The sequence below is a fragment of the Haliaeetus albicilla genome, chromosome 8, assembly GCF_947461875.1.
Source record: "Haliaeetus albicilla chromosome 8, bHalAlb1.1, whole genome shotgun sequence".
Taxonomy (NCBI): Eukaryota; Metazoa; Chordata; class Aves; order Accipitriformes; family Accipitridae; genus Haliaeetus; species Haliaeetus albicilla.
The window spans coordinates 13,654,843-13,679,922 of NC_091490.1; the positions used below are offsets into that span (position 1 = coordinate 13,654,843).

Genomic DNA, 25,080 nt, shown 5'->3' on the forward strand with positions numbered 1-25,080 from the left:
TTTATGCATCATCTAAGCTTTATTATGATTAAGCTACAGAACAGGTTCCAAAAGCATACTGCAAAAGCTTCTCCTTGCTGACAGACTTGTTTCTATACATGCACAAATTTGCTCCTCTCTTCGCTAGTATTAGCATATTATACAGACAAAACTTTTTTAGCATACATTCATCAGTAAATGTCCAAGAAGAACAAATCAATATGCCAAAAGAGAATTTACAAAACCTAGGTGATAAAGCTCATTTTCCAAGAGCTCAGAAACTACAGAATACAATAGTACAATTTATAACATTTTTCATCCTGATGCCAGAGTCTGTTTTCTTCTGTGCAAAAATTCAGTGCACTGAAAATCCTGAAAGCATCCGACTCCATATTGGCTGGAGTGAAAATACAACACCTATAAAGGGTTCCTAATGGACATGGTGAACTCATAGTTTCACTTTTTTTGGCATTTTCTGAAGTAGATTCAGTGAGGTCATCATATATTTTTGTTTCACTTTCACCAGCTCATAGAATCCTAGACTCAAAACTGCCTAAGGTGAAAGGACTGATCTAAGGGTTGTATTTAACAGGGAAGAAAAAAGAACAAGAAAAAAAATATCAATATATTCTAGAGTATTTTTATTTTTGTCAAGAAAGCTTTCAATACGTCACACCAAAGTCTGCAAAATGGCTTAAGTTTTTATTGATAAAATGACATCTTAAATAACGTTCTGCACAACGTCTAGTTCTTTAGTGATAAGTTGACTATATCTAAGATGTACTTTGAAGTACGGGGAAAAGAATTTGCCCATTTACAATTCACAATCAACCTCAAAAATTCTGTTACTGTGTTTAGGTCCCTCCTCTTTAAGTTTAACCAGAAGGAAAAATTCCTCAGAAAACCATTAACATACGTTTAAAACAAGACAAAGTTAAAAAAAAAAAAAAGTCTAACATTAAAACCATGTTAGACTCTTTTCAGAAAAAGAGGCAGAAGAGATGACTTCAGAAGAACCTTTAGAAGCAAGATCTCAATATTGTTTTTCACTACAATCTTAACACACATACAGAACTCAGGTGACACCAATGAATCCAAAGTAGCAGTCAATGCAATCATCTTGCGTGCTCAAATTCAGAAGATGTGTTTCATGTGCTTGATTCCATATGTTTTGAAGAAAACCATGATGATCAATGCCCAGAGTCCTAAAATAAATCCTCCAGGAGGATGCCAGTCCTTTTGTTTTGGTTTCTGGAAAACAAACAAACAAAACAAAAAACGAACAGAAAGAGAAAAACAAAGAATTTATACTTAGTTTTCACATGAAACAGGCACTATGTTTATCAAATGCAAAAAAATAAAATCCTTGCAGTAGAGAAAAATACCAATAAGCTGTATTTCTTCATAAAGTAGAAGCATCTTTCTTCTTCATGTGATGGAAAGGCTGATGGGAGGTGAGCTGCCACTCAAGCAGAGAGGTTAAGTACCACAAAAAGGCCGCTAGAACTGTGCCTGAGACACCACTTTGATGGTGTGTATCAGTGTTGTGGGACATGTTCAAACTCATTTGTTTGGACGGAATTTCTCATATCTGGTCTCATGTTAATACAAAAGAAAAATGCTTTCCTACAAGTGAAAATGTGAAAGAGAAAACACAGTGTTGTTTTTCCACTACCTAGAATGTTTTCTACAGCTCCTTTTGTACTCAGAATTATGCGAATAAACAGATACCTAACCATGTAAGAAGCTAAGATTCATTATTACAGGAATATTATAAAACAAAATAGAATTGTTTTTAATGTCAATCACATTTCCCAGGGGCCTCATTGAGTCTAACTGCCTTTCCTTAATGTAGAAATATTCTGCAATTCAAATACCTGTCCCTTCAACAATTTTTTCATCTTCACTAAAAAGCTTCAATTTGTTAAGGTCTTTTCTGTCTTACACTTAGCAGTAAGACAAGACAAAATTTCAGATACTTCATATTCAGTGAGAAATGGATTGCAGAAGGTAAGCTGTTATGTACCCCAAGATCTGTCTCTGGGGCTAAGAATAAGGTGAAGCTACACGAATACAAAATTTTAGTTAAGAATATCATGACAAAAATATCAGAATTACAGTATTTATAACTCAGTCCCTCATACCTGTGCCTACTCTTGCCCTCAGCAGGTATGTTTTACAGATCTTCCTTCACAGACGGAGATGATTTACTATTACAATAATAAATACTGAAGTGCTTGCTGAGCTTTTTATTCCTGCCTTGCAAAAAGATCTGCACTATTTTGTCCTTGTTTAGAATGAGACACAAGGGGCACAGAGAGTATTTTGGTTTTGTTGCATTTAAGTCAAATTTAAAATTCTCTTTCTGCCACATGAATAACTATTACCAAAGACGGTACTGTTTCAATTTCTGCATGAATCTGCGTACGGAAGCTTGTCATTCTCCACTAAATGTACCAGGTGGCTGGTGAACTTTATTGCAATAAGGAACAGTTTGCAGGGTCTGTTCTTTCAAAACAGCTTTCCTATCAACAAGAAAACAATGTTTGTTGATTGCTCAGCTCCCATTTTCTAAGCTACATAATTTTAGCTTTAGGATTTTTCTTTAAGTACCATGCTTGTAATTAACAAGTGTAACAAATAGCCATGTCACCTGAGACACCAAAAGAACGTGGCACTCTAAAATATTAATGATTTTCCTCTGATACAGGAATCACAGAATCAGCATTATAATTTACATCAACAGCAACAAAACCAAAGATATAAGCAGAGATGGTGTCTATAGAGGCAAACCGCTCAACTTCCTAAGAAGTACTCATCAGCTGCAGTGTACGTGCTGGTGGTAATCTGCCACCTCGCTGATATTCACAACCATACATCTCCATATAAACATCTCAGAAAATCAGCTCTGCATGTTCAAAAAGGCTGCCAGCACACCTCGCTTCTGAAAGTAACAGCACGTGGCACTCCTCCACACAAAGGAACTTTCTTGTTTAAATCCTCCTAATTAACCCGTAACTTTGTATGCATATTGCAGTGCCTGTTTCATCAATCTCTTTGTACTATCAATCTTTCCTTTCTTGGATCTGAGACAAATTCCTTACCACAAAGTGGCACCTGACCCTTTCTAGACAAATGACTTCAATTTGCAGTCAGTGACACTAAAAGGCTCTCTCTCCTATTTTGTATAGAACACATAATTTAATTTCTTTAAAGAATTTATATGAATAAATATTTATAAGGTGATCTATGAGTATGGTTTTACATTTTGCCATGCCACATACTGATGCCTCCGTGGAATTCCGCAAGGAAACGGCGGCCAGTGCAGCAGTGGCTCCGTGCTGGGAAATCAAGGACATACATAGAGTCGGTTTAAAGCCATGGGATGCAATGTTAAAATGTGAAGGATTAAAAACATGAAGGCATGACAAAAATACATATGAGGCTATACAAGAGCCACATATTTAGTAATCTTAAAAATAGATTATCTTCATGAGAAGGATTTACAGACCCAGAAACTGGAATCTACACATAAACCTCAACAAAAGGGCAAAGAGATGCAACTCTATTGTATATCTGTAAGTCAATAGTGAGGTTAATTGAGCACAAAATTATATTGAAATATGCCAGTATTTTCCACTAGGGGCATACAGACATCAAAACCTTATGAATATCTAAAACAGGGTTACACAGATTCATGTTTAAAGCTACAAAGTATACCTGTAAGAGCTGAAATACGTAATTTTCTTTAAATTAACTTGATCATAGATTCCCAAGAAAGTTCATCACTGAATTAACAATGTAATCAGCTGTCAAATTGACAAGTTCATCCTTCTAAAATCATTAACAACTATGCCATAGAAAACTTCAGTAAAAAATCTTCATCCAGCTGGGCACGTCAGCTGAGCAGCAAACAGCTCTGAAGTTCCTTTACAAAAAGCTGCACTTTGCACCTGTGAATCACACCCATCTACATGTAAGATGGAGTCACTGCTTCCATAAAATAGTCAGCAAATCGTACTTCCAACATAGGCTGGCAGCAAGCTTTCAGCTGGCACTGTTTTAACAGCAGACCCAACAATTCTCTCCTCTTGGCACAGTTGTGTCACTACCAAAAGCACTGCCAGTGTACCTGTGTCAGTGAGGAAGCGCGGCATCACTCCAAGCTGTCACAGCTACACCAGCAGTGTTGCGTAATGAAGTCAGAGGCCCAGGCAGGATGCCCTTCTATAAACATACGTGAGCCTCAACTGTATTGCTGCAGAAGCTGCTTTGACTATTTTGTGCAGGCAGGCGAGGAAGAATCACCAAGATCTCTCCTAATGGGAAAAAACTATTAAAGTAAGAAAGAATCACTTTAACAGCAAATAAAAACGCTTCCTTTTTAGATCCACATACTGGAAAAAGGTTTAGAAAAGACAGAATTTTTCTCTATGCTTATATGAGTTCTGTGGCCATAAGCAATCCCTAAATAAACTGTCCCTTTATATCAATTTTAGGATTGAACAGAAAGCATTAGTGAATATAGTTTTTCCCAGATTAAAAAAATAAATGAATTAAAAAAAAAAATCAGTATTTATGCTGTGAACATTGCCTAGTTCAGGGTCTTATTCTAGCAAATGTCTGTGAAAGGCAATTTTTGAAAGCCAGGCATTTTCTCACTTGCAAGAAAATGCAAAATGGATAAAAAAAATGTTAAGTGTTGCAGTATTTTAATTTGCAATTAATTATGTATCTTTACTATGCCTAAATTGATTTGAGAATGTGTACTATTAAAAGACTATAGATTGGCTGCAGTACTTACAAATTATGCATAACTTTCTCATATTTGGGACTGATCTGGAGAGCAGAGGCAATAGGTTGTTAGGCTCAAGTTATTCTGAATTTCACTGCTGTAGTACCCACCTAAGAACTTAGTATACCAAATAGTGCTTATGTAACTGACATATCTAGGTTTGTGATTTATGCCACAATATAACCCCATTATAAACGCCCTCTTTATCTCTACAATAATAGCAGTAACACATAGGTGAAATGCACATACAAAACAGTACAATGTGTCATGAAAAAATACATTTAGCAGCTTAAGGGCTAGTCATTAGCAAATTGCTGGAGATTCCAAATTAAAAAGATAGGTAGCTAAGCAACAGCAAGCTTCCTCCTGTGAACAGTTTTCTGTTGTATGCTTTCTAGTTCTGGTAGACTCATTATCCTGTGGAACTTAAAAACAGTTAACAGAGAGTTGCTCCAAGTACTGTAATTAAGGAGAGAATAAAACAGTGTATTTTCAAACTGGATGGGTCTGTAGGGACCTGAATGGAAAGTATCCAAGACTTTCAATGAAGGTCATAAAACATGCAATACTTATTACTCCAATTAAAATTAGTTTTATGTAAAAAATAATAAAGTATTAAAGCTGAAGTGGTAATTAGATTAAGAATGGTTTAATTTTAAAATGTTACATCAGAACAGAAATAAGATTTAAAACATCTTGTATTAACATTTCAAGTGGAAAACACTGTGTTAAATGTCATTATAATCCAACCCTACAGTCCTCTTCCAACCGAACTCCCTTTGCATTAGTGTCATCAATAAGGACAAAAATACTGGTACAGAAAGCTTTGGGTTAAACTCAGAACCCACGTTTGGATGGTAGCAGTAGAGAAAGCAGTGCATAGTCAGGAACGTAGTAATTCCCAAATGGAAAAGGGATACGCAAATTCTTCAGTCTCCTCCAGCATCTTATTCCAAACAGGGCTTTAAGAAAGTAGGCAAAACCTTAAAAATGAATGTGCACATCATCCCTGTTATGGGGGATGTTCTCCCCAACCTGAGGCAGATGGTGTGTGTTTGTACCACGAGTGCAAAATATCCGTATGTAACCGCATGAAAATAAAACATTAGAAGTGCTGTGTGTTCCAACAAGTCCATTAAAGTGGCAGCTATCGTATTTCAAATTAATCCCTGCTTAATTCTCTCTGGAGTTTCAATGCAGAGTACCCTAGACCCAGTTTTGGCCTATTTATTGCAGCACATGTGGTATAAATTATCACCCAGGATTCTGGGGCTGCCTGGCAGACAGCAGCAGCTACAGCACTGGGGGGGAAGTCCTGTGCACCCCCCTCTGTAGAGTTCTCCACCTCCACTACTCTTGGGGGTCAGCATGCACTTGCAGGGAAGCGAAGCATGCTTGCTGCTTGTCTGCGCAGTGCTCGCCATCATCCTTAGATCACTGGGGTCAGTTTTATGTATTTGGGGGTATAAAATTCCAAGTTTTCTTCTTGGTCATTCTCCATTTAAATGAACATTTCTATTTCTTCCATTGCAATACTAAAGGTTTTCTTTTTTGTTTCTCAAGATACCTAATTTTATGTTGGTGTCTGTGTTAACGACCAGTATTGAAATCTGAAAAAAGATTGATCCACATTTGAAAACAGGTCTTTGAAATCCAAGGCCAACCTCAGATGCAAAACTGAAACAACCCGCCTGCTGCTCATCTCAGAAAGAAACCACTGATCTCAAACTGAAGGATGAGGAAACTCCTTGGAAAAACCAAATTCTGCTATGCAGTGCATTGTGCCAACAGCACATTATACATTTCCTAGAGGCACTCCATATCAATTCAGGTTTACTTGCAATTTTAAGTTTCAAACTGGGTAATCCTCTCAATTCTTATGACAAAAGGACACAACAAAGTTTAATTTCAGAATGAATTTATATGTATCACAAGCAAATCACAGCATTAAGTATGTCCTCAAAGCTTTTAGTGGAAGTATGCACTTCTAATTTGTCAGTTACAGTTTGGATTTGGGGTCCTCACGGGGGGGGGGGTCAAATAACTCCAGCCATCTAGTAATAGTTTAATCCTCTTTTGTGCCCACAGCAAGATTAAAGTCATAAGAGAACTCCAACATAAACAGTGCCTGTTAATCTGCAGAACAATTTAAAGCACTTTTGTCTAATCTCCCAGTTTGTATTTATTAACCACAGTGCCATGATTACTGATATCTCCAATATTGATAAAATAACGAAGAAAGTTCACTCATCAACAACAAAAACTCACGAAGGATAGGGGAAAGAACAGCAGTTAAAGTAAATTAACATATCAATGCCAACAACTGCATTTTAAATATTTACTTTGAAAACTGTATAATCACCATAATGTAAACTACAATACTGTTACGATAGCATTAGTTTTTCATTTCCTTCTAAAATACGTAATCTATAAGGGTTTTTTAGAAATGAACTTCTACTTATTATTCTCTACGTTCAGTGTTATCTCTCAGCATTACACAGCACTTTGAAGTGCTTTTAGTGGTTTAACATTTATTCATTAATCTTCCAACCTGTGACACAATACATAATATACTTCTTCTAATCAAAGGGAGCTTTCCCAGCACCTGGGACCCAGTGCAGTTTAATTCCCAGACAAGCCAGCACTCAGATGAATGATGCCCACCTGGCAAACACAATAGGGATTGTACTAGGGGGCCTGCAAACCAAGGCATGTGATTTGCTACATCCAACGCTAACAAACACATCTCCGTACTGGCAGCAGCAACCATTCATACTTATCTTCGACAGACTGACCCAGCCCAACCTTTCTAAGGAGCACAGCACTCCAGCTTCCCTCCTTGGACATCTAACTTGGATTTCCCATAGCATCTCTGGACCACAAGTGAGTCCATTCAAATGCTTTTAAATCCATATGCTCCGAGGCAGGTTTTTTTCTTAATCTCATAAAATTAACTGTATGCCTTAGAACTTCCATTATGAAGTATAATTTTGATCATTCAAATTCAAATGAAGTTGTTTCTGTTTATATGGAGAAATCATGATGTTCATAAATTATTATGCTATTCCTTTCAAAGTAGTAGTGATGCTTCTAACCACATGTTTTCTTCTGGATATCCCATGAGTATCTATTCATTTCCAGGTGACAGGCTGTATTAACAACAGATGTTAGACAACATTAGATCTTATACTCAATATGCCATATTGAGTACAAGATCTAATCAAATATCTCAACATCTACATTTTAAGAAACTGGAATCCAAATAAATATTCCTTATTCACATAGTTTTTACTGCTCATTTTTTAAATCTCTACAACTATAATTTAGAAGTTCTCCTTTGCCCTGAGCCGTGTGCTACATTATACATGTGTGTAGGAGAGCTCCGCATTTTCTAGCTCCAGCTTGCAGAACTCAAAACAGCATTACATTTAAGAGGCAGGCAGGCATGAAACACTGGATGGAGGGAGAAGCGGGGCTGAGGCAAAAGGTTCCTGCACATTTATATAAGGAAGATCAAATATGGCTGTGTTTTTATAGCAAAATATTTTCAGTGAGAAACTAGTGTATTACAGCTGGTGATAGATCTGTTTGTTCCCCACCACCACCCAGCTTTTAAAGGTGATTGTAGTATTCAGTAGCTTTGCGCTCATATGCCAGACAAGTATTCTGACCCAAGTTTGTATTGTACATACTCTCTCTGTGAGCAAAGAAAAAAGTAAAAGGAAAAAGGAACTATTCTGAAAGATCAACCTAGTGTTTTGGCTACTCTACCTGCTATACAGCCTCAAAAACGAATCAGAAAACATGGACACAGCACAATACAGACAGTTACTTAGTGGCTGCACAGAATTACTCCTACACCAGAAAGCCATTTCTGTTACGCTTCGTGTGTCAAAGAACAAGGAGTCCCAGAGAGCAGATCCATTCCTGCGAAGAGTTTTTGTTTGCAGCTGCCATTAAGAAAGAATGGCAGATTTATGGTACCATAAATATTCACTGTTCCCACGTGCCATTTGCATGACACTAGGTTCATCAGTTGAATGCTACATGGAGGTCAACAAAGACCATCCTTCTGGAAGAATGAATGAGTGTAGCTGAGTATACATGCACCCTCCCAGACTACCACATGTAGTATGTACAGTATCAACATCTTTCCAAAAGGGTAAGTCTTTAAAAAAGATAAAACCACAGATGATCTTGTCTAGCAGCAAACCAGTTGCAAGTTTCCTGCCTCCCATCTAAACTAATCACAGGTTACTGCCCTACTGATGTCATGTTGTCAGTCAGTCCCCTATAAGTACTACTACCCATCATCTGTTTGTCAGCCACATATTTGTAGATGGTCTTTCGTTCTAAGTACTCCCTCCCGAAAATATGCGATCACTCACTAATTCACTGAGCCTTACCACTGGAGCTGGGCTTCTCCAGGAACACCGAGCCAGAGGAGACAGCTGTCAACGTGCAGGGCCTCTCACCCCGGGGAAAGGCTGAGGGGAGGAGAGAGCTGGCTATGGCAGGGTGCCACAAACCGAGCAAGAAAGCCAGTCACTACGGAAGTAATCACTCGCACAAAGCTGAATCACAACCTCATGCAAAGAATTTGTGCAGGAACAACAATGCAGGATGCCGTCTTGTCTGTCCAACAGCATGAACACAACTGCTCCATTACTGGAGTCTTCATTCATTTACCCCTTCCATTCATCTTCAAATGGAAATGATTTCATCAAATTTCAACCCTCTGAATTATTTAGGAAAACAATTCTAGACAGAGCACTAGAGAGCAGCCTGCCAATATCTCTATCTCTGGCCATTCATCAGTCCTGTCAAGAGCTTGTGAGTTACACTGCCGTGCTCCTCACAGCATGCTGTTGAAGGGTAAACAAAATATAATTAACTTAACACCAAAAAAAATCACCAATAACACCTCAAAGTTTACATGGTTAAGTGGGATAAATGTGTGAATATATTTGGAGCTAACAGTGCCTTCACCTGTGGAAAAGTGTTCAGAAAGGTATCTGCCATCACAGCATTGCAAAATATGTCAAGCTAAGATTGATAACATTTATATTTTTTCCTTATCAATGTGAGCTTATTGGTAACAGCTACTTTTTATGCTGCATAAGCTCAGAATAAATATAGTAGATAGAAGAAAAAACCTAGCAAAACCGTTACTGCTAATTTTACTACTCACTGAAATACCATTTAAATAAACACTGTCTATCAGAGAAGCTTTCATGTGTAAACAATAAAAAAGTAATGATTAATAAAAACTGTACAAGGACATGTGAGAAATGAAAACGTTACAGAACACTGAACTGATACCAGAAAATGGAATTAAATCTTGCATCTTGGACAACCTACTATAACATACTTCAGTAATCTGCTTTATATAGAAAGGTCCTGATCCTACATATATTTAGTGACAGGTAACACAAACTAAGTCAAGAATTTAGTCTTGCACTCAAATCACACATGTGCTTATGCACACACTAATGTTGTTTCTATGCCTGGTACAATCAGTATTAAGCAATAAAATAAAGACTAACAAATACTTATACCCTTTGTCTAAGGATCTAACAGCATCACCTCCTTTCCCTCCACTCCACACACAACCATGCATGCACTTGGCTTTCTTATTCCTGGCATTATTATTCCAGGGACACAAATACAAAACACCAGAAACCTGTAAACTGGAGAACTAATTTAACAGCCAGAATGGATGCTGACCCTCCTATCCAGGCCTCATTTCACAAAAACTGCATGGCCATATTTTACTTTTAGTCGGGTAGTTCCCGTTCACAGCTTTTGGAGAGAGAAGAGCTAAAGAAGACTCCGACCACTCAAAGGTACACGTTAAGAGAAACTGAAAGTGGGTCTTGATGGAAGTCATTCAGCACCGTCAGGAAAAGTGATAAAAGCAGAATATACCACATCCCCGTAATACAGCAAATCTCTGTCTTTTCACCAGTTTCTACTGCAGACAAAGCCACAAAAATTCTAGGAAGTGGGGCATAATTTGGGGATGCCAAAGGCAGCTCTTTCATAGCCCAAAGAGGCTTCTGCAGAAAAATTAGCTGAAAGCTAGGAAGAAGCCCCTTCCCTGCATATAAAAACAAAAGTCTTACTAATCAATGACCACCTAGGAGTTTTGCTTACTTTCATATTTGCCAGTAAGTCTCATTCCAAATGCAAAGCTTGTTCCACCAAAGACTCCTCCTACGGAACAAGCAAAACTGATCACCAAAATGAAAGCAACTCTGGAACAGTATTTCTTCTGTTAAATACTGTATTTACTAAAAGAAAAAGTGATCTAACTTGCCATTAAAAGGTTTTGCTAAACCAGTTTTCCTGTAATTAGGGAAGTCCTAAAATTTATTTTAGGTCAAGCATAAATTTTAAATTAGTACCCTAGCACTTTATAGGCTGTTATGATACAGACAAGATTTATAAATTTTTAATTCAGTAAAGATTAACAAAATAAATGTAGCAGTAGCTCTTCTTTCCATGATATTTTCAGCTTTTAATTTACATTAAAAGACAATGAATAAAGTTATTAACATTTTTTTTCATGTAGACTTCTACTGCTACTGTTTACTATAATAATAATGAACATGATAGTCTCTACAACCCCAAAATTCTACTGGTAGGAATTACGCTTTCTCACTAAGGTTTTTGTGGTTTAATTGTCTTCATGTAATATTGATATTTGGTACTTGGATGTAATTAAAAATAGGGGAACCATTCTTAGAATACTATTCCAATCCATTAGGCAAATTTTCTCACTATGATATGAAAATTTTCATCTATTTAATTAGCACACCTACTTCTTCCAAGCCTAAGTGCACCTAAGCTATGTTTTATGATGGCCCAAGGAAAAAAAAAAAAGAAACCACAACACATCAATTATGCCTCCACTCAATTGTACAACTATTTTAAAATATGTGAACAGTTAAGACAAAATTGAAAAATTACCATAATAGGCTTTTGACACTTTCCTGCTTAAGCAAAAATTAATTCTAACTCCCCGTTTTTATGCAAAGCCTTTATAATTTCTCTAATCTCAAGTTCCCATGAGAGAGAGCACAATACTTTCAAGTACAAGAGTGTGAGGCTTGGCATCTTCTCTTTTTAGTCATGCAGTTTATTTGATGGAACTCTAAACCACTAAGCCTCCCTTTGTGCTTAATATAAGCCACCCTCAGTGGAAATACAAGTTAATTTAAGTAAAATTAAGTTTTAGGAAGAATGCATTCTCTTGCACAGAGAGCTTCACTAAAGCAAAGCTTGTTTAAATGCAGCATCTGTTTCCAGAATTGCTCTAGAACCTGTAATAAAAATAAGACTAAAAAGAAACAAAATTTTTAAAAGGTACTTTTACATGTGAAACATCATAAACATAAAAACAGTCTAATGGAATAACTTATTTATCATTTTACTGTATGTTTTTCAGTTTCATCTTGCATCATGCATGAAAACACTCTACCAATGTAATGAATTGTCATGTTCTAGGCATAAGACATTAAACATCTTCTGTTTTATTAATTAAGGGTGATTATTATTAAAACCTACTGCTTACGTTACAAAAGTGAATCAGCTACATCACTGTTATACACTTCCATACACCGTAAGGTGTGTGGATCACATACTAAATTCACAGAGTTTTTTTCATACATTTCTTTGCCCTGAACCACAGTTGAAGTATTTGTACTTCAGATACTATACTACAGCAGTACATGGTGTATTATGGTGCCTACAAACCTATTAAGGTCACAGAAAGCTTGTGCATATATTTAGTCTATTCCCATGTGAGGCAGAGGTATATTATTTGCATACCATTATGCACTGAAAACCTATTCAGTTATCCCCACTGGAGACAACTCACCACAGTGACCTAAATATTATTCACTTTTCCAATATTTGAAGAAACAGCAAATAAATGGGACCCAGTGCAGACAAATCCAAAAAGACTCAGAACATCTAAGAATCCAGGCTTATAAATGACAAATGCAAATGAATGCAGACCAGTGTATCACAAAAAATCTCACGGAAGCAGAGAATGATGAAAAAAGTGAATTATATGCTTAATAGAGGACTACAATGTTGAGAGTGAAAATGGCTGGAGAGATAATTTTAGCAAAAAAGCTCTGACATTAGGCAAGCTTATTATGACACAAAGGAGAGCAAAGAGTCTCAAACCACAGAACTCACTTAAAAATAACCTCCTTACATTTGCAGCAACAGCAGCAGTTCTAATATCAGCTGCCCAAAAGAAAGCAAGATAGCTATTGATATTTTATCTATAGCACTGTACAACAATTCACACGACATTAGCAATTGAGACCCATGGGACGCATACATACTGCTTCTTCAATAACAGCTGTAATATTGTGCATACTTTCTGTAATCACGTACATGTACTAACATGCCATAATTGTCCTCTTCATTTATATTCCCCCCATAATTACAATATTTTGATTAAATATCTACCAACTTCTACTCACTCCCTTTTCTAGTTATCCTTCCTGATTTCAATATAGCCACAAAGAAGGGACAATATAAATAAAGTATCTATGTAATTTGTGCAGGAAGTCAGAAAAGATTAACATAGCGGTCCTTTACGGCCTTAGTCTACAAACCAGAATCTCTCACTGTTAACCTTGTTTTGCTTTTTTGCCAACATGCTATGTGAAGTTTACTTTAAGCTCTAAGCATTTTTGAACCTGTCTCTTTCTGTAAAGCTCTGAGCATAGCTACAGCACAAGAAACAGTAACCACAGTCTTAAAATCACAGTTGTGAGCAGGTTGTAAAGCACAACAAAAGGGGATCATGGCACAATCAGTCCAAAGCCAAAACAAAGACATAGAAAGAACAATAGTGCATATTGAAAGGTTTGTGCATACAGGATCTTCAAACACATGGCTGATTCAGCTGCAAAAAAGCACAAATCATTTTTTTGAACATAAAAAAATAAAAGTTTTAGAGTTCATGGTAATACAGCTACTACTGACCCTTCACATGCAGTTATTTGAAGTCCAGATGAGTAAACCACAAAGATCTACAGCACTCTATAAAGCCTGGCACATTACAGTCCCTTCCTGAACCTCTGCCTTCATTTTACATCTTAGATAGTGCTTATTAAAAAGAAACGATTACAGGAATTACCTCTTAAAGAAGCTGCAAATCCAACATGGCACCTCTAACAATTACAGCAACTACAGAGCCAGGGTATCTTTTCATATATTTTTTTAATAGTATGCCTGACAATTCTGTATGCTGGTGGGTATGAAACTGATGTCTCATAATCCATGAAATGGATGATGCTATGTTCACATATAATGCCTCATATTACCAGTATTTTCAAGGGCAAACTGAGCACTCCCATGATATGCGCAAAAGCCTTAAATTTATTTCAACTTTCCAGAGGAACAATTATTTTCACACTCTCTCAGCTGCTCATGAGAAATATAAATATAAACAAAAGTTTTCAGGGAATATACATATACTTTATCAAATATACATACACTTTATCAGTTTTGGCTGATACTACGCATTCTAGTTGGCTTTTGAAGTTCTGTAGTCACATACCCAGCAAGGCTGAAAAATGCCTTTTTTTTTTTTTTTTTTTTTTTTTAAAGCAGTAGCTTTCAGCTCACTGCTGTGCTTAATGAGCAGAGGACTCTAACAAGAATGGGGGACAGTGGAGTGTGGCTACTTGAGGGGCAGCCCCTAGTTAAATTATTCCAAGCTGCCTGTCAAACTAATCTCCCATCCTGTGCCAAAGAATGAAGATACAATGCCAACCTTTAAATGTAAAGGTTTTCATAGGTCAGGGAAAGAAGAAAGGAGAGGTGACCTCAGAATACTGAGCAGTTTGGTGCTATACTTCTTTGTCCAAACTGCAAGATCTGCACAGGCTAAAATGGTCATTTTGAAAACACTGCATCAGTTGCATCTCCCTGAAGAGGTGACTATTTGAGGGAGTGCATGGTCTAGGGGTTACCGTCACCTTGCTGGGTACCACTTCTGTGAAGAAGTGACAAATTCACATTCCAAGACATGACAGCAGAGACTGGTCCCTACTGATGCCCAGACAAGCTAATAATGTACATGCACATCAAACAGAACATTTTGATAACTGCTCAACTAACTGTTCTCAACAGAGCTGTGTAATGGAAAAAAAAAAAAAAGAGATAATTTATTGTTTTTAAAATATACTTTGCTTTCATTTTTAAAACAATGCAACGAAGGAGGTCAAGTTATATGTTTTAATGCACAGACAGGGAAGAGAGGCTGGACCATGCATGCAACATTTCTGGCAAGAAAAAGATACCATCCTCCAACTCCAATGTCTCTGGGCAGCTGGAACAGGCCATGGCAAAGTTTCCCTTTCTTAGCTTACAGAAAACGTTCAGTGTGGTATTTCTAGTAGGAAATGGTTAAAAAAACAAGAACCCCACAACTAACTGTTCAGGTTCCTAATGCAAGATACCTTTCAACGCATTTAGTTATTCAACCCATTGTATTCAGCTATAATTGGAAGAGTTTAATACTACATTCAGTTCCCCTGTAATGCTTGGTCAGCAACAAAAAACACTCATGCTTCTTTTCTGGCACTGCCAAGCAGTGTTGTGTGCAGACAAAAGAAGAGTTCCTCATGACTGAATACTTCAGTAGTCTATCCTTACAGAAATTAAGTTCCTCATAATTACTGCTAAATTTTAAGATATGGGAGGCAGCATTTGAAAGAAAAATAATTCTAAGATGCTTATCTTTAATGTGTCTTGAAGACTAAGAGAAGAGCTTCCATCTAATATTTCAGCTTAACAAAGGGATAAAGAAGCAGAACTTTCCCTGTGGTTAAGAAATAGTAAAATAATGATGGTGGATAGGCAGAGAGTCATCACCTACAACAGTCCTTTAATGGGAAGACAGAAGAAAAGAGACTGCTTTACTAGGTCTATGCTTCCAGAGGGTTTCCCCTCATGCTCAGATGAAAAACATAACAAAAGAAAAGCAGCTGTGCCTTGTCTGTAAAAACAGATCATCAGGAATTTATGCTAACTCCACATTATTATATTCTGTGATTGGAAAGAACTGATGAGAAAAACAACAGCAAATCAAAAATGTTACAGTTTAAATCTTTTACAAAAATACTTTATGCTACACTCAGAAATATGCTCTATTTCAGGAATGTTATGACTTTGCTTATGAAATTTCATTAGGCTAATGTGCTACTTAATTTCTGAATAAGAAAAAAAAAAAGAGAGATAACCTTACTGTTTGTGTGGACTACTGGCTTACATATGAAGGTCCTGAATACCATTGCTGACTCTGCAGTAGTTCACTAGATGAAAAATGCCTGAAAATGTTTCTTGTTTAATGTTTTGCCAGTAAAGATCTGTACCATCTACAACCAAGTCAAGAATGTGTTTGGTGATTTCCTGGAGTGATTCAGAGAAACAGGGGATTATTCCATTCTTAATTTATTATTTACACAAAACAGTACTATCAAAATAATTAAGCACTCATTCTCTAGATTTAAAGGTACACATTGTATACATTACATGACTCATACACACAGGAAGACTCTGCTACTCACAGTGTTTTTAATCAACCTTAATATTAGAAGAAATATTAGAGAGTGAATTTCAAAGCACCCACACGTGCCAAGTAGCACACAGTGTTGGCAGGAATATCTTTGCTGCTCTATGACATATTTGGTTTGCTAGTTGGCAAAACCATGCAGTAATAGCTTTTCACAGAAAGTTTTGTTTTGCTCCTTTTGAGCACTGAGTTTTCTACCAGGTAACATTCAATTTAAAGGAAGCCAAAAAAAATTTAAATAATCTCTAACTTATGCAACAGTGAGAGAAATTAAATCGACATCCTGGATATAATTTAGGGAAAGAAGCAAGTTCTTATTTACTGGATAACATCCAGTCATAATTCCACTTGAGACCACTTCCATTAGAGTTATAAAATGCAGGCAAACCACCTCTAGGTTACACAATTCACAAACATATGTTCAATACAGAAAAGAAAACAAATTGCAAAAAAACCCCCCAACTTAGTAAAACACGTTCATTTCTAACTCCTATATATCCGAAGTGCTGGTTCAGCAAAAGGTGTTCAGCACGCCTGGGTTTAGTTCTGCACATGAATATAGTCAGAATGCCTGAGCCCCAAAAAGGACTTTAGGTCAGCTGGTGAGGAAGAAGATCTTTAGAGATTTCCATGACATGCATCAGAAGTAGATTTTCTGACCTCTAGTCTGGAACAGACAGACATGAACACTACCAGAACAGGCTGCTGTTCTCCATATACTCCAAAGCGGCCACAAGAAGTGGCAGGGATAAGGGAACGCCACCATCAGTTGCTCAGACCTGCGAAAGTAAAGCCTGACCATGCAGGTGTCCTAGTGCAAGGTGACATGACACAAGGCTTTTTGTTGGGTAGCCACATAATGTATTTTGTTAAAATAAAACTGAATTCTAAAGTGAGAGTACTTTCTAATCTTCGATATGATTTCAATCATCCTGAAAAAATCAGTTCCAACAAAGAAAAGCATTCCTGAAAAGACCTGTGTCTGTGGTAACAGGTGCAGCAAAATTTGGACCTTTTGGTGAAAGGTCCTATTTTCCTATTTTCTCTCTGACATCATCTAGCTGAATACCATGACCAGAGTTTTAAAAAGCAAGCTATGCTTTAAAGTTATTTTCAAACACAACTACAGGAATGGATTTTCAGAGAACGTATAACTCTAAAACTCTACACATCCAACCTGACGTATCTAAGTATCACAAGTTGCTTTTGAACCTTTTAGCATGTAAAGACACAATGAAATGCAAGTATCAATTATCAAAGTACTTTAAAACTTTTAATAAATTATTATCCATAAACCAAAATTACTGTCTGCATCAAAAAAATCAGAATCTGGGCTACTGCTGTGCTATTAAACACCTTGAATACTTGACCAAAGTTCTGAACACCACTAATGGTTTTTATACACCATAAATAGAAACCAAGACTCTACCATCAAAACAGATGTAGACTGAGCGCAAAAGGACCTCTTGAAATGTAACAACTGCCAAAGGGCAGCTACAAGGCAATGGGCAAGGCGCCAGCGTGATCCTGAATTTTAAAGTTATGCTTTCAAGACTGTATCAGCATGTGATGGGTTACTTTTCACATCAAGCATTTCACAAAGATTGTAAGCCACATAAAACCACTTTAATGTAATGTTTGTGAAAACATTTAAGTCTGAGAGCTAAAATTATGTTATAGATAATCAAAAAATACTTTAAAAAAATCTATACACCATAGTGTGTTCTATTTTTTAATAGTTTCAACAGAAATAGTTTCAACAATTTCTGCCAAATGCTGCTAAAGAAAACCTCCCTCAATTAAATCAGCGTGAAACAGGAATAACATCAACAAATGCAACAAAATAACACCCCCCTACTATGTGAGAATGAGGTCCCCAGAACTAGTAAAAACTAATCTTCAAAGCAAAAGGGATGGGTGGAAGAGGGAGAAGGAGGGGGGCAAACTCATTACAGAAGCACAGAAATTATGGAAACAAAGACCTTCTTGCAAGACTTAATACAGAACTGCAACTCTACAGTCATCTTTGATATCCATCAGCCTGTGCATTTATAACTCTGGAGATCCCCCTCCCATCTTCTTTCTTAAATTTCTTATTTCCCTTACTGTGGGCTACAGTCAATACCCTCAAACTAGACTGGATGTGGCAACTCTGTAACGTCCTCCAAGTTTAAACTCAGCAAAGCTAATGGTGCTCACGCAAGCTGCTCAACTGTAGTCTGGAGCAGAGAGACATATTTACTCAACAGGGTTAGCATGATCTCCCCGTAATCTCCTGAGATTACAGAAGGCATTTTCCACTGAGGCTTCTACAGAGAGGCTACAGAAACACACTGGTTAAAAACCCTACACATACCTCCAAAAGGAAACTCAATCTAGTTTAATTAGAAATTATATCTAACATTCCCCCATGCATTCCCCTACATGAGAAAATACCTAGGAACTCTATTTTTAAGCAAATGTGTAATGGTAAGCCATGTCAAATTTTAAGTAAATTCTGCAATTGCCACTATGGGCTGGAAGTTAGTTTCCTGAAATACCATCCTGTTTTAACAGCATGTTAATTTATCTGCTTAATATTTTACAATGGGCTAAAATAAGTATGCAAGTTGATAGTGGTCTGAATTTGCTGTTTCATTCTGTTTTCAATTATAACAACATCAGGAGATCTGGCATTTATCCACTGAAATGTGCCTTACATCAATAAAACATTCTTCCATCAGTAACACACCTGTAACAATTTAAGTCTCTTCAATATCCTAAATCCCAGTTAGGTAAAATATGGTAGCACACAGGGACATTCAGAGCATGAGCACTGGCACTGAAGTTAGGTACTTTTAATAATTATTAAAATACATTGCTGAATTGGAAGGCCAGCAGTGAATATCCTTTATGATAAATGAAAACAATCTCAAATGCAGTTTCTGCACGTTCTTTCACCAGACCTGTTTCAACTAAAGACAAGTGCAGAATTAAAGTAGTTTCTCCTTTTTCTCCCCACCCCCTTTTCTTTTTTGGCCTTACTACTTCTAAACATATTCTAGGTAGCAGCATTGCATGCACAGCTGTACATAAAGAACCTCATTAAAAAAGCTGTCTTATGTGGGTATTCCTCTGAAAGCTTAACTTTTGCCATTTTAGAAGTTTATATTAATGACTGCATTCCTTTACCAAGCACTAGTGGTTTTTTATTTCAGTTAAAAGCACACATTTTTCCTTTTCATTTCTGAAAATGGAGAAAGCTCCTTTATTTAGAAACGTCTGGTTTTGGTTCGTGTCTAAAAACTAGTGGCTTAAATGTTAGTATTTGTTTCCATTCTGTTATTTATTTTCATTTCTTCACATTTGTCTTTTTAATTAACCGTGGTCTAATGTGTTAAATATAACGCATTTCTGAGAATTGGAACTGTGAACTTTATAGGGTTGTTATTCTTCTGGTTTTATACTGCTATAATAATAAATTACTACTAGTGCCATAAAGTTTAAGATCAATCCCAAAATCAGATTCTGGGTCTCCTTTTGTTAAGTAGTTCAGGATGTACCAAGTCTGAAATTCTCTTGTGGAATAATCAGATTAGAAATCAAAAAGTAATTTCTGTTCATTAGTATATTGTTTTTTAAAATACCAGAGATGAAGTACTGAAGAGAATGTTAGAAATCACATGTAAATACCCGATGAAAGCATATAGACTTTTAGTAGTGTTCAGGAGAATAAATTGACAGTGAAATTTGGACAGAATTAGCAGCCATTTTGGCTACTAACTGAAATCAAAATGTACTTTGGCATTATACTGATTTAGGATACCTGTCTACCATTGTGAAATTTTAATGTATATTTATGCTATAAAGATACATTACTGATGCCTTTATTTCTGCCTAGAGGTAAACAAACATGGGTTAGCATGAAAGTAATCTTACTTGTGATACAAAACCAACAACAAAGGCCCATACTAAAACACAGCAATTACCCATTTGGATAAAGCATGATAAAACCACAAACACAATTCATTTTTTTTCATTCATGTTTTTACTCATTTTTTTATTTCTTATAATTTCTTTCTTTTTTTCTTAAAGATATTTATTCATATAAACTTAACATGGCCCTTGCGCTATGTGTCCCAATTGTCACAGGTCCCTCAGAAACAATACATTATAATCTTTGCAGTGCTAATTCACCAGGACACTGGTGCAGAGTATGCTTAGCTGATTACAGCTCCTAGAGTCTCAAAAAGGGCATCACCATCATACAAAACCAGGGCACGATGCCTGACTCCCTGACACGAAAGCTAAACAATGGTCATTTTATTCTGCTTCTCTACATCAAAGACATTTGTAATTCTGTTGGGTCTGCTTTGCTGCCTTGCACAGACCACAGCTCTATACTACTGGTAAATTTGTTACAGCAAACAGATAAGAGTACATAAAAAACAGATTTTTGCCTTTCCACAGTGCAATATTCTATTGCAGTATAACACACAGTAGCCAAATGAACCCTCCGTGGTTTTTACCCACCTAATGTTGTAAAAATATTACTATGACATTTCATCTGGTCGACCATCTTAAAGGTTAATTCTGTTTCCTATTTGAGATTTTCCTCTAGGTGAGCCATTCTGTGCACTTTCTATTTACTGATTCCAAACAACCCCCAAACTGTTTCATTGCTCACTCTCACTGTTAAGAGCATATTGACTGGCTGCCTGCTCTGCTGTTTAATTCATTTATGCTGAGAGTCAGGCATGAAGACAGAATTTTAAATGTGACATTTGCAGGCTGTTGGGTCATTTGAAGCTCTGACAACACCAGGGAGTTCCTGACATACAAACTGGTCCTGATTTCCAATCTTCCATCTTCTGAACACATCAGAGATTCTTCCCGGAGGTGCACATTTCAGCCAAAAGTTTTAAAATCCCTCGTGTTTACATCTTGCAGAAAAGACTTGTACACTTTAAAGTTTTAAAATAAAGCTTATGTTTCCTTTAAGGTAAAACCAGCACTGCCTGCAGCATGCAACTCGACTACTTAAAAACACTGACTGACAAAGGTATTTGGAAAGATCTACAATAATAATTAATACTAATAGGATTTTGTAAGCAACTTTGACATTTAGTGGACTTCTATTTGTTCCTGTCGATCTTTAAGCATTCAAAAACAGCTCAGTCTGAAACCACAGCTTTATCTAACATTGTCTATCTGGCTTACTGCTATCCTGACCAACACCATGTCCCACTTTTCAGGTTGGAAGTCTTCCTTATCTCAAGGCAGTGAATGGACTGTACCATTTTGTCTCCCATGATGAACTATCATTATCTTCCCCAACTTTCAGGTCAATTTTTCAGAGTATACCTGATTACCTGAAAGATTCCATACTGCTAAGGTACCATTAGGAAAACAGCGATCTGACCTATGCAGTCCTGACTTGGAAAAACTATAGTTACCTGTCCCTGAAGCAGGACTCACATCTACAAAGTTTAAAATAGTTTTTTGGTGGGAGAAAATTCCAAATGACTGCAACAGCACAGGTCTTTTTGCTTTCTTTAAAGCATCACCAAGAAGGGAGATGCTAAGTCTCAATACTCATGTTTTACGGTATATCACAAGTTTTATGTTGCTATTTGGCCACGAGTGTTTCCACAAAATAGGCAGAGCCCACTGTGGCTAACAGCAAAGAATAAGAAGACATGTGAATGGACACTGGACAACTAATCTACCACCAGGACGGATTGAGACTCAGACCTTGAACTTTGAGAAAACAGCAAGAAGGGAGTATAGAATCTTCTGCACAGAAAAGATCTCTTCCTCCTCCTTGCCATAAACTGGGGAGGAAAGAAAAAGAAAAACCAACCAACCAAAAAAACCCGACTCGCTATACTAAAAACTGTAGCCTTCTATTCAATCCTAGCTCGGATGTCCACATCATCCCTCATTTGTTTACCTAAATCAATAGAAGGGTATTATTTTAAATAAAGACACAACCTAGGCACAACCTAGGCAAAATCTCAATCCCTGGGTTTTTTTATTGTGCAAAACAAAAACCAAACAAAAAACCCTGTGCAAAGCAGAAAGTAGGATGACACTGCTATAGTTAGAAATAGTGCTAATTCAGAACTGTATTAGGAGAGGAGATTGTTTTCCCTACTCAACTCGTCATTACAATTATTCCACAACAATGATTCTATACTTTGGCTGCGTTTTCAGGAAGGGGAATATGATTTAGGTCAAGATGCAAATTTGAAGAAATTAATGGATTTTTTTTCTTTTATATCAGTAGACACACAATTTTAACAGCAACCTCTGAAGTGTTAACTGTGTCATACTGCAAGCATCTTTTCATTGCCATATTCAGAATAAGACTTCTATAATTTAATAGTTGTCATCTGAACAAGAGTATGTTGTTTTTACATACTTCCAGCATGAGGACATTGATTCTGTGTGACCTAGAAAAGCGGTTTAAGTATTAACAGATGTTGTTCGTTCTCAAAGAAAATATGTAAAATAGAAAGACATACCTGGTGTATTATCTGAGCTACAGGAAGTTGTTCAGCATATTTTAGTGGTTCTGTTGCCAATTCATCCTTTGGAAGCCTGGGAAGAAATGAAGTTCACGTTTATCAAAGTTAGTACAACGTTTACCAAGTTAAATTACTGAAATTTAAGAGTTTCAGGTACATTACTTTTAAAAGTGTGGTATCTGGGAGATTATTTTGCTTAAGGTGAAGAAAAAGTGTATTTTAAGATCTTAATTGAAGATATTTCTTATGAAGTTGAGTGAAATAATAAATTTATAGTAAACAGAAATGTGTGGATTTTTTCCCTGACCAAAGCACATAAAACGTAAATTTAGCAGCAGAAACCTAATAAAACCTTTACATTTAGTTTTAGGTGAACAAAGTGCTGGTGAAAGCTGGATTGAAAGCCCCACAGAAAAAAAGTCTCACACATTTAAAGAGCATATTCAGCACCGTCAACAATACAAGCTTCTTCACTCAATCCTGCCAACGTAATTCAAATATGATCATCTCAAAAGGCAAGAGGGATTATTCAGCTTTTCCCATTTTTGCTGCAAGTGCACGTCAGTGTTCAGCTGTGGTAGAAGTTCAACACCAGAAACATTTGTGCATTTGCCAGCACAGTGGTGTGTACTACTGGTTTCAAAAAAGCCAAAGAACTAGCATGAACAAAAAGAGTAGAATACTTCACAAAGAAAATGCATCATATCCCTTTACACTTCAAATAAACTGTAGTTGCAACTGAAAATTCAGAATCCGTAAGTAGTCTCTTAAAAGAATATTTACATGATAGTAAATTAATATGAAAGCATGTTTCAAACCCTTCAACCATACTGCTTTCACCTACTGGAACTGCACAGCAAGTGCTACATTTTCAAAGCATCATTCAAGGTTTTCATCAGCCATTCCTCAATCCTTCTGAAGAGTTCTGAATACAGGAATTTGACTAATGTTACAAGAAATGATGGGGGGGGGGGGGGGGGGGAGGAGGAGATCCCTATGAAAACAAGGCCTTTCTCTGAAGTTAAAGCAGAATTACTTTCAGACAAAAACTGTGGCCAAGACATTATTTTCCAGGTTCAAATTACTACCTTATACCCATTCTAGTAAAAAATGATACACGCTTGCTGTGTTAATTTACCTGCAGACCGGCTGCCAGGTAAGAGCCAGAAACTACAGGCTTAGTCCCTGGACTGGGAATCAACAGGCTGTGGTAAGAGGACAATAAATGCACATCTCTTTCCTTTTCCATTTCTGAATTTCTGTTGTGGTTTGAAATGCTACTAAGCTCCAAATAAAAGCCTGAATACCCAGAAATCTGTAATGAACAGAGTATGAGGAACTATGAAAGTCTTACTCTATAAGAAATTTAAAAGCAGAGAATGAAAGAAACATGGCAATATTCCAAAGATCAGCCTATCTAAAACCATTTAATGTGCTTAAGGAAAATTAAGTAAGCAAGCTCTGAACTACTACTGAAGCTGGTCTACTGAAACAGCTCATTTACTTACATGTTTTTTAGAGTTTTTTGGACTATTATGGCAATGATGAATTTGTACTTGCAACACGAAATATACTGCTGTTATAGTCCAACACAACTATCAGAGTTCAGAGTGGGCTCAGCAACTCCACTGCAGTATGCAGAAGGAACCTTACCATTCATTTCCTTTTTATTTTCTATCATTTGTGGGGTCCTGACTGGCACACATAGCAGTATTTAGCTACCCGCAGTCAGTGTGAATTTGAGATGACTTCTGTTCTACTGGGAGCCTGTTAGCTGACATAACACCTTGATTTATGGATACCAGCTACATAAACCCATTTCTTAGCCATAGTTCTAGATATGAAACCACTGTACACAGAACAAAATATTCATCAATATCTTGAACACTTATCTCTACAGTCTTTACAGGGACACTGCAAATCTGGAAAAAAAACCCAAACCTAAAAACCCAGTATCTCAAATCCCCAAACTAACTACTTGAAGCTGCAAGTAACTATAAACTGAATATTAGCAGGAAAAAAAGAAAAAAGAAAAAAAAAGCTTATCTGTTGTATCAAGGACTTTGTACATTTGGCAATGTTTTCTGTCTAGACAGTCAGCATTCCCTTGCATAGTCAAACAATCCTTGATGATTGCAGAAAAAAAGATCTCTCTTCAAATGTCAAAGGATTAAAAAAATAGAGAAAAATTA

At 36.7% G+C, this 25,080-nt stretch overlaps 1 protein-coding gene across 2 annotated transcripts in view; it reads right to left on the reverse strand.

The window, feature by feature from the left end:
• The window catches only part of PIGK (phosphatidylinositol glycan anchor biosynthesis class K), a 75,077-nt gene continuing 49,997 nt past the window's right edge, over positions 1–25,080 (reverse strand). The window contains exons 10-11 of one of the 2 annotated variants that reach the window (XM_069788990.1): positions 22,886–22,961; positions 1–1,230 (exon numbers count right to left, since the gene is read on the reverse strand). In XM_069788990.1, coding sequence (XP_069645091.1) covers positions 1,114–1,230; positions 22,886–22,961 — 193 coding nt within the window. In that variant the 3' untranslated portion in view covers positions 1–1,113. The remainder of the gene's footprint in view (positions 1,231–22,885; positions 22,962–25,080) is intronic. The other variant, XM_069788991.1, reaches the window with a different exon arrangement.